We start from the raw sequence: 12,623 nt of genomic DNA on the forward strand, positions 1-12,623 counted from the left end.
GTGCTCGGCCTATTCGGTAACCTGTTATCGCTGTCCAGGGCTACACACAATCTGTACATTGTATCTTACATGTTGCTTATATCGTACTGTGTTCCATAAATCAGTTTTGTTCTTGCTACAGCAAACAGTATTCAACGATATGGTATAAAACAATCATACATTTCCTATTATATTATTACAGCTGTTCATTGAGATTAAATGCCAAACATTGCTTATGACTAAAACAAATACCAACTGCTTTAAACCTAGAGAATGGCTCCAGGAATTTAAACATTTCTTTCTTTATTTTAGTGACACATCTTTTTTATGTTGTTCAGAAGAAATGATGGCAATGAAATAAAATTCATTATTTTACTCTACCAGAAAGCCCACTATGTTATTTCTATGAGCCTAGAACATAATACTGTATCTCTTTTTTTCTACTCACCTCACATCCCAAAAAGTATTAATGGGAGCTTCTGGATTCCAAACTTCAATTTTCTCAGGGTGATGAAGAACAAGCAGTGCTTCCATTGCCTCTTGGGCCACATCAGGCATAGTTGGCTGGTGCACTAAACTCACAAGGCCATTTATAAGTTCTAATGTTGAGCTTTGTATCTCATGCCCAGCTTTACCTTGATTCTGTTAAAACAGAATAGATATGTAAATGGATCCACTTACACCATCACTGGATAAAAATGACATAAGCAGAAAAATTCACAAGTTACAGCTTTAGTGACTTGCTTTGTTATAAGTCTAAAAGTCAATAATGTAAGGAAGTATATGTTTTCAACAATGTCATTTTATCTACTACTGTGTGTGTGTGTGTGTGTGTGTGTGTGTGTGTGTGTGGAACGTTATTCCGCAATAGGCTTTCATAGCATTTGTTATATCTACATCAAATGGTTGAAAAATTATAAAATTATTAGAATTATTAAACAGGATTGCTGGGCAGTACTTTCCTTCTGGGGATAAAACATCTAGTGCTGCCAACTGAGACATATAAAAGTACACAACACTCTTCTAGCTTTTCGGACAAAGTTTCTTTGTTGGGGATAGGTTTGGGATTGTTAAAAAGTTAGGGCAGGCCATTCAAACCCTAGGATGAAAGCAAACAAAACTCTCATACCTGCCCCAGTAAACATTTGTTTTAATTATTGTCCATAAACCATGAATCACACATTTTCATATGAGCCAGTATTCCTGAAAAAACAGGACAGTGGCTCTCAGGAAGGGAACTCTACCTTAGTAATTTTTTTTTGTTCTATTTATTGATGGCCAACTAATACCTTACTGTGGGTTCTAATGGGTTCTGATCATGAAATATTATGTTTCCAACTTGGTAAGAATTTGCAGTACACTTTGGAAGAATTTCCACTTCTGTCGTGTAAAGTTGTTCTCACCACATTGTAAGTTTACTGACCCAAAATTGCATCTTGGCAGCCTCATAACATATCTTCCTCATTCAGATTCCTGCTACTAATGGGCTTGAAGAACATTTGTTAAATAAAACACAGAACACAGCTATGAATGATTTTTGATATATTCATACTGATTGACACACAATGTTCGATTTTTGACACATATTGATAATTACACTAATTAACAAACATTAATGAAGTTCAGTGCTGGCAGACTAGCATATTACTTTATATGACTCCGATGGACACAATGGCTTCACATTTTAACAGTTCAGCACTAACTGACTGACAATTACATGACATTTACAATTTCACTAGTACACCTGGACTACATAGTGTAACTTGAACTAAATATTACGTGATGATGTGTAAACTCTTTGCATAAGGGCTACTAATTTCCGACGGACTCAGGCTTTGTGTGTGACATCTATTCGTAGACATATGCAATATAGAAAATTATATAATGACAAAATACTAGACCACTGTAGGTTAGTTATTAACGTAAAAGGCCATAAAACTGAATGACACAAACGTACAACAGGCAAAGAGCTGTCTTTGTTTAACTGAGATCAGTATAACTAGAAAATCGCAAAATAATAGGTACTACTTTATGGTGGTGATTTGAATGTGCAGGGGATTTCCAAAGCCCACCAAAAAGGTTTTGAGAAAGTGAAAGTTTCTCATTCGAATAATTATCATACTCACAAATTATTTTAGTAAAAATTTACATATTTTGGAATAGAAAAATCAGGGCTGTAAAGCTATGGCACTGAGTTTTTGAAGTAATCACATTTTAAAATTGTAATTTTCTAGAACACAAAAATTTTGAATAGGAGTAACATTTGAGATATGAGGTTTTTGAGAAAAGTAAAACATTTGTTGAAAAGGGGGGAATGAAGACTTTCAAATTACCTATATCAGCTACAAACAACTTTTCGCTCATCAAAAATTTCACCCTGTAAGAAACAGCATCTGGCTCCAGATTATAGAACCCCATCAGGTTCCTGATACAGATGAACATGAACACATCAATGGTTGACAAAGATGACAATATCTATGAGATGTAGAAGGTGGGAAAGTCTTTCTTCCTGATGGTGAAAGCACCGGCACCAGAATCAGAACAATGCAGAAAATGTAACCTTTCAATTCGGTTTCTGACTGAACATTTACAGGCATGATCAGAACAACTCGAATGGCAGTAAAACTGAGATGTAGAATGCAACTGTGAATCACCATATTATTTCCTAAGTATGGCAAAGCTTATAAATTCATGGTCCAAGCCAACAACAAGATGGTTGTGACTGGAAGTTTATTTAAATGATGTGGTTCTCAGTCCGAATGCTCCACACAAATCTATCCTAAGCTAGTCTCTTCATTTCTGCAGTTTGTAACTACTGCAACCTACATACATTTGAACCTGCTTACTTTATCCAAGCCCTGGTCTTCCTCTACAATCTTTACCCTCACACTTCCCTCCATTACTGAACTGACTATTCCTTGTTGCCTCAAGATGTGTCCTGTCAACCAGTTCTTGCTTTTAGTCAAGTTGTGCCAAAAATTTATTTTTTCTCCAGTTTGATTCAGTACCTTCTCATTAGTTGTTCTATCTAACCTTACTAATTTTCAGCATTCTTCTGCAGCACCACAACTTCAATATTAAGACATATACAAAAGTGCAGTTTGTTCACTTTTGAATGAGGATGGTATATGAACAATAAACTTTATTGAACGCTGTAAATTTGATTCTACTAATAAACTTTACTTTCATAATAAATAATTACAAGTCTAGAAAACAAGCAGAGTTACTTATAAGGAGCTAGGAGGCTCAAAATTTGAAGCTTCCTAGGTGTGAACAGGTATCATAAAGATGTTGCCGAGCCGGATACGGCAGCTTCGGAAAATAGAATGGAGCACAGGATCAAAAACCAAAGGACAACCAGATAAAATGTCAAGAAAACATCCACCAAACTTTTACCTTGAATATTTAGTTAGGCCTAATCATGTTTCATTTCATACACTGAGGACTAATCTAACTATCATTTTAATTACACTTACATTAAGCATCAGCATAGGGTCTGCGTGAATAAGGCGCACCATCCATAATAATAAGTTTTTATAACCTGGACTCTCTTCACCCCGCTCTTTGAATTTTGATGTTGAATCCTTGCCTTTCAACGTGAGGCTCTGCAAATCAGTGAATACAATCACTAACATTTCAGTTTTAATGCAACTTAAATCAGTAATAAACAATTAACAATGCAATAATTCATGAAAAGATATTAAATACACAATGAACTGAGTAATTAAAGTATATCAGTCAGAGAACTGTGTTGCAATGAATGTTTGCAAGTCAAACACTAACTTCTCATCCTTTAACAACACCATTTTTTCTGAAGTTCAGTATGCACCACTAACTAAATAAATTATTCCAGTTCTGAAGAGTTTTCGAATGGTAGTACACCTATACGGGTAAAGTGAACAAAGGATGGAATCACATATTTTTAAGCAGCTGACTGATTAAAGTTCCTAACCATAAGAATAAATCTCATCATCTAATCTCATAAACAAAGCTCTAATGAAGTGATATCTGACACACAATCAACCTGGGAACGAGACTATCGATATTCATTTTGGTGCTACTTATATCTCTGGCAGAGTACTCAGCCGATGAATGATGCTCATGACAGTTGAAACCATTGATAATTTACTGGTTAAAAATTAGGATCCTGTTTGTGGGTTTTGGTCATCTGCTTTGCAAATATTGCTTATACAAATGGACATCACCTGTCTTCAAGTTGGAATGGCGATCACAGTATTACCACGACTTGCAGTACCTGTGTAGGCTTCATGTAACATCTGTGAAACAGGATCTCAGTTTGGAGTGCAGTACACATGTAACGACGACATGTGATGTCACAGCAGAACAAATCTATATCTACATCTACATTATATTCTGCACACCATTGTGAAGTGCATGGCAGAGGATATGTTCCATTGTACCAATTATTAGGGTTTCTTCCTGTTCCATTCACGGGAAGAATGAGTGATTGAATATCTCTGTGCCTGCTATAATTATTCTAATCTTGTCCTCATGATCCCTATGTGAGCAATATGTAGGAGACTGTAGTATATTCCTAGAGTCATCATTTAAAGCTTGTACCTTTCTTAGTAGATTTTCTCGGGATAGTTTACTTCCATCCTCAAGAGTCTACCAGTTCAGTTTTTTCAGCATTCTGTGATACTCTCCCGCGAGTCCAACGTATCTGTGACCATTCATGCTGCCCTTCCCCTATACGTCCAATATACCCTGTTAGTCCTATTTGGTTTGGATCCCACACACTTGAGCAATATTCTAGAATGGGTCCATGGGTCTCATCGGATTAGGGAAGGACGGGGAAGGAAGTCGGCCGTGCCCTTTGAAAGGAACCATCCCGGCATTTGCGGGTCCATGAGTGATTTGTAAGCAACATCCTTCACTTCCCCAGTATTCGACTAGTAAACTTAAGTCTACAACCTGCTTTACCCACGATTGACCCTTGTGATCATTCCTCTTTTCTTCATATCCCTACAAAGTACTACACTCATGTATTTGTATGAGTTGGCCAATTCCAGCTATGACTCGATGATATTATAGTCATAGGATACTGTGCTTTTTCATTTTGTGAAGTGCACAGCTTTACATTTCTGAACATTTACAGTAAGTTGGAAATCTTGGAACTGCTTTAAAATCTTATCAAGATCTGATTGAATATTTATGCAGTCTTTTTCAAACAGTACTACATTATAGATAACTGCAACATCTGCAAAATGTCTGAGGTTACTATTAACATTGTCTCCAAGGTCATTAATATACAACATGAACAGCAAGAGTCTTAATACACTTCCCTGGGGTATATCCAAACTTAGCTGACAAAGACTCTCTATCCAAGAGAACATGCTGTTTCCTTCCTACCATGAAGTCCTCAATCTAGTCACAAATTTTACTTGATACCCATATGATCCCCCCCATGAACCATGGACCTTGCCGTTGGTGGGGAGGCTTGCGTGCCTCAGCAATACAGATGGTCGTACCGTAGGTGCAACCACAACGGAGGGGTATCTGTTGAGAGGCCAGACAAACATGTGGTTCCTGAAGAGGGGCAGCAGCCTTTTCAGTAGTTGCAGGGGCAACAGTCTGGATGATTGACTGATCTGGCCTTGTAACATTAACCAAAACGGCCTTGCTGTGCTGGTACTGCGAACGGCTGAAAGCAAGGGGAAACTACAGCCGTAATTTTTCCCGAGGACATGCAGCTTTACTGTATGATTAAATGATGATGGCGTCCTCTTGGGTAAAATATTCCGGAGGTAAAATAGTCCCCCATTCGGATCTCCGGGCGGGGACTACTCAAGAGGACGTCGTTATCAGGAGAAAGAAAACTGGCATTCTACGGATCGGAGCGTGGAATGTCAGATCCCTTAATCGGGCAGGTAGGTTAGAAAATTTAAAAAGGGAAATGGATAGGTTAAAGTTAGATATAGTGGGAATTAGTGAAGTTCGGTGGAAGGAGGAACAAGACTTTTGGTCAGGTGATTACAGGGTTATAAATACAAAATCAAATAGGGGTAATGCAGGAGTAGGTTTAATAATGAATAAACAAATAGGAGTGCAGGTTAGCTACTACAAACAGCATAGTGAACGCATTATTGTGGCCAAGATAGACACAAAGCCCATGCCTACTACAGTAGTACAAGTTAATATGCCAACTAGCTCTGCAGATGATGAAGAAATTGATGAAATGTATGACGAGATAAAAGAAATTTTCAGGTAGTGAAGGGAGACGAAAATTTAATAGTCATGGGTGACTGGAATTCATCAGTAGGAAAAGGGAGAAAAGGAAACATTGTAGGTGAATATGGATTGGGGGGAAGAAATGAAAAAGGAAGCCGCCTTGTAGAATTTTGCACAGAGCATAACTTAATCATAGCTAACACTTGGTTCAAGAATCATAAAAGAAGGTTGTATGCCTGGAAGAATCCTGGAGATACTAAAAGGTATCAGATAGATTATATAATGGTAAGACAGAGATTTAGGAACCAGGTTTTAAATTGTAAGACATTTCCAGGGGCAGATGTGGATTCTGACCACAATCTATTGGTTATGAACTGCAGATTGAAACTGAAGAAACTGCAAAAAGGTGGGAATTTAAGGAGATGGGACCTGGATAAACTGAAAGAACCAGAGGTTGTAGAGAGTTTCAGGGAGAGCATAAGGGAAAAACTGACAGGAATAGGGGAAAGAAATACAGTAGAAGAAGAATGGGTAGCTCTGAGGGATGAAGTAGTGAAGGCAGCAGAGGATCAAGTAGGTAAAAAGACGAGGGCTAATAGAAATCCTTGGGTAACAGAAGAAATATTGAATTTAATTGATGAAAGGAGAAAATATAAAAATGCAGTAAATGAAGCAGGTAGAAAGGAATACAAACGTCTCAAAAATGAGTTCGACAGGAAGTGCAAAATGGCTAAGCAGGCATGGCTAGATGACAAATGTAAGGATGTAGAGGCTTGTCTCACTAGGGGTAAGATAGATACTGCCTACAGGAAAATTAAAGAGACCTTTGGAGAGAAGAGAACCACTTGTATGAATATCAAGAGCTTTTGACAACTTTAACAGGAATACTCTCTTTCAAATTCTGAAGGTGGCAGGGGTAAAATACAGGGAGCAAAAGGATATTTACAATTTGTACAGAAACCAGATGGCAGTTATAAGAGTCGAGGGGCATGAAAGGGAAGCAGTGGTTGGGAAAGGAGTGAGACAGGGTTGTAGCCTCTCGCCGATGCTATTCAATCTGTATATTGAGCAAGCAGTAAAGGAAACAAAAGAAAATTTCGGAGTAGGTATTAAAATTCGTGGAGAAGAAGTAAAAACTTTGAGGTTCGCCGATGACATTGTAATTCTGTCAGAGACAGCAAAGGACTTGGAAGAGCAGTTGAACGGAATGGACAGTGTCTTGAAAGGAGGATATAAGATGAACATCAACAAAAGCAAAACGAGGATAATGGAATGTAGTCAAATTAAATCGGGTGATGCTGAGGGGATTAGATTCGGAAATGAGACACTTAAAGTAGTAAAGGAGTTTTGCTATTTGGGGAGCAAAATAACTGATGATGGTCGAAGTAGAGAGGATATAAAATGTAGACTGGCAATGGCAAGGAAATTGTTTCTGAAGAAGAGAAATTTGTTAACATCGAGTATAGATTTAAGTGTCAGGAAGTCGTTTCTGAAAGTATTTGTATGGAGTGTAGCCATGTATGGATGTGAAACATGGACGATAACCAGTTTGGACAAGAAGAGAATAGAAGCTTTCGAAATGTGGTGCTACAGAAGAATGCTGAAGATAAGGTGGGTAGATCACGTAACTAATGAGGAGGTATTGAATAGGATTGGGGAGAAGAGAAGTTTGTGGCACAACTTGACTAGAAGAAGGGATCGGTTGGTAGGACATGTTTTGAGGCATCAAGGGATCACAAATTTAGCATTGGAGGGCAGCGTGGAGGGTAAAAATCGTAGAGGGAGACCAAGAGATCAATACACTAAGCAGATTCAGAAGGATGTAGGTAGCAGTAGATACTGGGAGATGAAGAAGCTTGCACAGGATAGAGTAGCATGGAGAGCTGCATCAAACCAGTCTCAGGACTGAAGACCACAACAACAACAACCCATATGATCATATGATCATACTTTTGACAATAAGTGTAGGTGTGGTACACAGTCAAATGCTTTTTGAAAATAAAGAAATACTGCACCCATCTGACTGCCTTGATCCCAATCTTCCAGTATGTCAAGTGAGAAAAGTATGAGTTGGGTTTCACGTGGTTGATGTTCTCTGAATCCCTGCTCATTGGCATGGGAGAGGTCATTCTGTTTGAGATATCTCATTATGTTTGAGCTCAGAATATGTTCGAAGAGTCTACTATAAATCAATATCAAGGACATTGGACAGTAGTTTTGTGGATCAATAATACTACTCCTCTGGAAGACAGGTGTCACCTGTGGTTACAGTTTTTTGTTCAAAGTATCTACGATAGATTAAAGTTAAAGGGAGGTTAACTCAGATGCAAATTCAATATAGAATTTGATAGGAATTCCATTGGGCCATGGAGCTTTGATCAGTTTTAAAGATTTTAGTTGTTTCTCAACACCACTAACACTAACATTTCACTCTTCATTTTAGGGTACTAGGACTGAATTTGGGCAATTCTCCTGGGTTTTCCTTTGTAAAGGAACTTTTGAAAATTGAATTAAGCATAACAGTTTTTGCTTTCCTACCCTCAATTCCAATTTCTGTCTCATTCGCTAGGGAGTGGACACTAGCTTTGGTGTCACTAAGATCCTTTACAAATAACCATAATTTCTTTGTAAAAGATTATTTGACAATATTCTGCTACAGTAGTCACTGAAGGCTTCATGCATTTCTGTGTTGACAGCCAAATGTATTTTATTGAAGACATCACAACAGAATGTGTCATTTATTATTGTAAGGTCTGAGCTCAAGCTGTACACAAAGTGATGTTCCGAGTTCCTAAATGTTGTAATATAAGAATTGATTGTACATTGGGATTTATTATACGAAGTAACTGAGCAAAGAAGTACTTCATATAACTTTGCATACGGTTGAAAACTGGTAAAGTTTACCAGAGTTCAGCACAAGCATGAGTGCAGTGCTAACACAGTCTATCAAGCTGCACAAACAGTGTCCGACAGGTGAAGTAGTTCAGAGCTTCAAGGTAACAACAAAATTGATTCTGAATACATGAATATTTAAAGGGGAACACTGCACCATCCACTAACTAGGGATTGTTGTTATCTTCTTTCCTCTCTCTCTCTCTCTCTCTCTCTTTCCTACTAAGATAGAGTCTCAACAGTGAAGTGTATTCTGTTTGGTAAAGCTGGAATGTTTCCGCGTGGCAATATCACGCCACCATCTGAAGAGCAGGATGTCAGTTGGTGTCATCTCAGGCTGTTATTCCACACAGTACACGGCAGCCTCAGGTGCGGCATAGCCATCAGTGTGACTCACCATTCCTACAATCTCGGCCTGATCATTCTCAAACTTCGTTGGGGTGTTACCCATGTGAATTATAGAAGAGTCTGTAACTTCCAACTGTTTGTCTAAATTTAGCCACTCAGCTATTTCCACATTTACTGCCTCTTCACAGCCAGGCAACCTTCTGATTAAATTATACAAGTGATGATCATCCTCACCATCAAAATCTTTGGTTTCTCTGTTAGGCCTACTTTCCTGTAGAATTTTTCTACATAAATTAGAAACTGTATCTTACTTTATCTCCCTCCAACACTCACTGATTCAGTACACAACAATCTTCACAGTTACTTTCTTTAAAGCTCTTACAAGATGAGGATGCATTAATCACTGTCAAAATAGCTTTGCATGACAATCCCTTTTCTTCTAATCACTTTTTGCACACTAGTACAAATGAATAAAAAGCAATTCTTCATCATTTCATGAATCATCTAGGTATTATTCTGATGCACGTAGGTAACCAGCCCAAGAGCTGACATGGTTACACTCTTGAATGCTCTTAGCTTGGCAGACTTCCCAGTCACAACCAGTTTTAGTTTGTGGTTTCTAATTGTATTTGAAGCTGCTCTAACTACAAGCCACTCTTTCCTCTTTATGTGCCTGGGAGCACTTTTTCCTTCTGTAGTTTTCTGACCCATCTTTACCTAGCAAAGCTTTTCGTCCATCTCTAACAACAAAAAAGTCAACAGGATTTTAAACTCCACCTTCCTCCCTCTTTTCCTTCCTTCCTTCTCGTAATGAGACAACTGTGCAATTGTTCACTGTGTGTGTGTGTGTGTGTGTGTGTGTGTGTGTGTGTGTGTGTGTGTGAATGATTATTTGATAGATTTCAGACCCTCCACATACCGACAGTCACAGTTCTAAATCTTACTGTATACTATTCTATTTCTGCTAGAACTACACAAAAGATATAGAATGTGCATGTAATGTACAGAGTATATTTCAGTCCCAAAGATTACAATTCATAGAAATATAAGCTCATGGAATGTGCAAGGGTCTGAAAATATCCAAATATTGTTAGAATATAGGGGAAGTCTACTATTATCATCTGAGCCCAAAGGATATCTGTACTAACAACTGTTACCACATAAATTTTAAATCCTGAGAGGGCAGTATCCACACAGTAACACAAAAGTGGGGAGAGAGGAAGAGAGGTGACATTATAATACAGACTCACCATTCATTTTTAAATTAAACAGGCAGAGAAGATGCTATTGCTACTTCTAACAATTCAGAGAAGAACAATAAATATTTTATTGTTTGTTGTTGTTGTGGCCTTCAGTCCTAAGACTGGTTTGATGCAGCTCTCCATGCTACTCTATCCTGTGCAAGCTTCTTCATCTCCCAGTACCTACTGCAACCTACATCCTTCCTAATCTGCTTAGTGTATTCATCTCTTGGTCTCCCTCTATGATTTTTACCCCCCACGCTGCCCTCCAATACTAAATTGGTGAACCCTTGATGCCTCACAACATGTCCTACCAACCGATCCCTTCTTCTCGTCAAGCTGTGTCACAAACGCCTCTTCTCCCCAATTCTATTCAATACCTCCTCATTAGTTGTGTGATCTACCCGCCTAATCTTCAGCATTCTTCTGTAGCACCACATTTTGAAAGCTTCTATTCTCTTCTTCTCCAAACTATTTATCATCCATGTTTCATTTCCATATGTGGCTACACTCCATTCAAATACTTTCAGAAGAGACTTCCTGACACTTAAATCTATACTCGATGTTAACAAATTTCTCTTCTTCAGAAACGCTTTCCTTGCGATTGCCAGTATACATTTTATATCCTCTCTACTTCGACCATAATCAGTTATCTTGCACCCCAAATAGCAAAACTTCTTTACTACTTTAAGTGTCTCATTTCCTAATCTAATTCCCTCAGCATCACCTGACTTAATTCGACTACATTCCATTATCCTCTTTTGTTTTGTTGATGTTCATCTTATACCCTTCCTTCAAGACACTATCCATTCCGTTCAACTGCTCTTCCAAGTCCTTTGCTGTCTCTGACAGAATTACAATGTCATCGGCAAACCTCAAAGTTTTTATTTCTTCTCCATGGATTTTAATACCTACCTGAATTTTTCTTTTGCTTCCTTTACTGCTTGCCCAATATACAGAGTGAATAACATCGGGGAGAAGCTACAACTCTGCCTTCCTCCCTTCCCAACTGCTGCTTCCCTTTCATGCCCATCAACTCTTATAGCTTCCATCTGGTTTCTGTACAAATTGTAAATATCCTTTCGCTCCCTGTAATTTACCCCTGCCACCTTGAGAATTTGAAAGAGAGTATTCCAGTCAACATTGTCAAAAGCTTACTCTAAGTCTACAAATGCTAAGAAACATAGGATTGCCTTTCCTTAATTTATTTTCTAAGATAAGTCGTAGGGTCAGTATTGCCTCACGTGTCCCAATATCTCTACGGAATCCAAACTGATCTTCCCCGAGGTCAGCTGTGATTTATTAAACTCACAGTTCGGTAATTTTCACATCTGTCAACACCTGCTTTCTTTGGGATTGGAATTATTATATTCTTCTTGACGTGGGTATTTCGCCTGTCTCATTCATCTTGTTCACAAAATGGTAGACTTTTGTCAGGACTAGCTCTCCCAAGGACGTTAGTAGTTCTAATGGAACGTTGTCTACTCCCGGGCCTTGTTTCGACTTAGGTCTTTCAGTGCTCTGTCAAACTCTTCACGCAGCATCATATCTCCCATTTCATCTTCATCTACATCCTCTTCCATGTCCGTAACATTGTCCTCAAGTACATTGCCCTTGTATAGACCCTCTATATACTCCTTCCACCTTCCTGCTTTCCCTTCTTTGCTTAGAACTGGGTTTCCATCTGAGCTCTTGATATTCATGCAAGTGGTTCTCTTTTCTCCAAAGGTCTCTTTAATTTTTCTGTAGGCATTATCTATCTCTCCACTAGTGAAATAAGCCTCTACATCCTTACATTTGTCCTCTAGCCATCCCTGCTTAGCCATTTTGCACTTCCTGACGATCTCATTTTTGAGACGTTTGTATTCCTTTTTGCCTCCTTCTTTTACTGCATTTTTATATTTTCTCCTTTCATCAGTTAAATTCAATATTTCTTCTGTTACCCAAGGATTTCTACTAGTCCTCGTCTTT

At 38.3% G+C, this 12,623-nt stretch overlaps 1 protein-coding gene across 1 annotated transcript in view; it reads right to left on the reverse strand.

The window, feature by feature from the left end:
- LOC126262186 (neurofibromin) overlaps nucleotides 1-12,623 on the reverse strand; it is a 502,919-nt gene that overhangs the window by 379,109 nt on the left and 111,187 nt on the right. The window contains exons 11-12 of the mRNA XM_049958602.1: nucleotides 3,456-3,584; nucleotides 428-621 (exon numbers count right to left, since the gene is read on the reverse strand). Coding sequence (XP_049814559.1) covers nucleotides 428-621; nucleotides 3,456-3,584 — 323 coding nt within the window. The remainder of the gene's footprint in view (nucleotides 1-427; nucleotides 622-3,455; nucleotides 3,585-12,623) is intronic.

This window comes from Schistocerca nitens, chromosome 1 (genome assembly GCF_023898315.1).
Source record: "Schistocerca nitens isolate TAMUIC-IGC-003100 chromosome 1, iqSchNite1.1, whole genome shotgun sequence".
In the NCBI taxonomy this organism is placed as follows: domain Eukaryota; kingdom Metazoa; phylum Arthropoda; class Insecta; order Orthoptera; family Acrididae; genus Schistocerca; species Schistocerca nitens.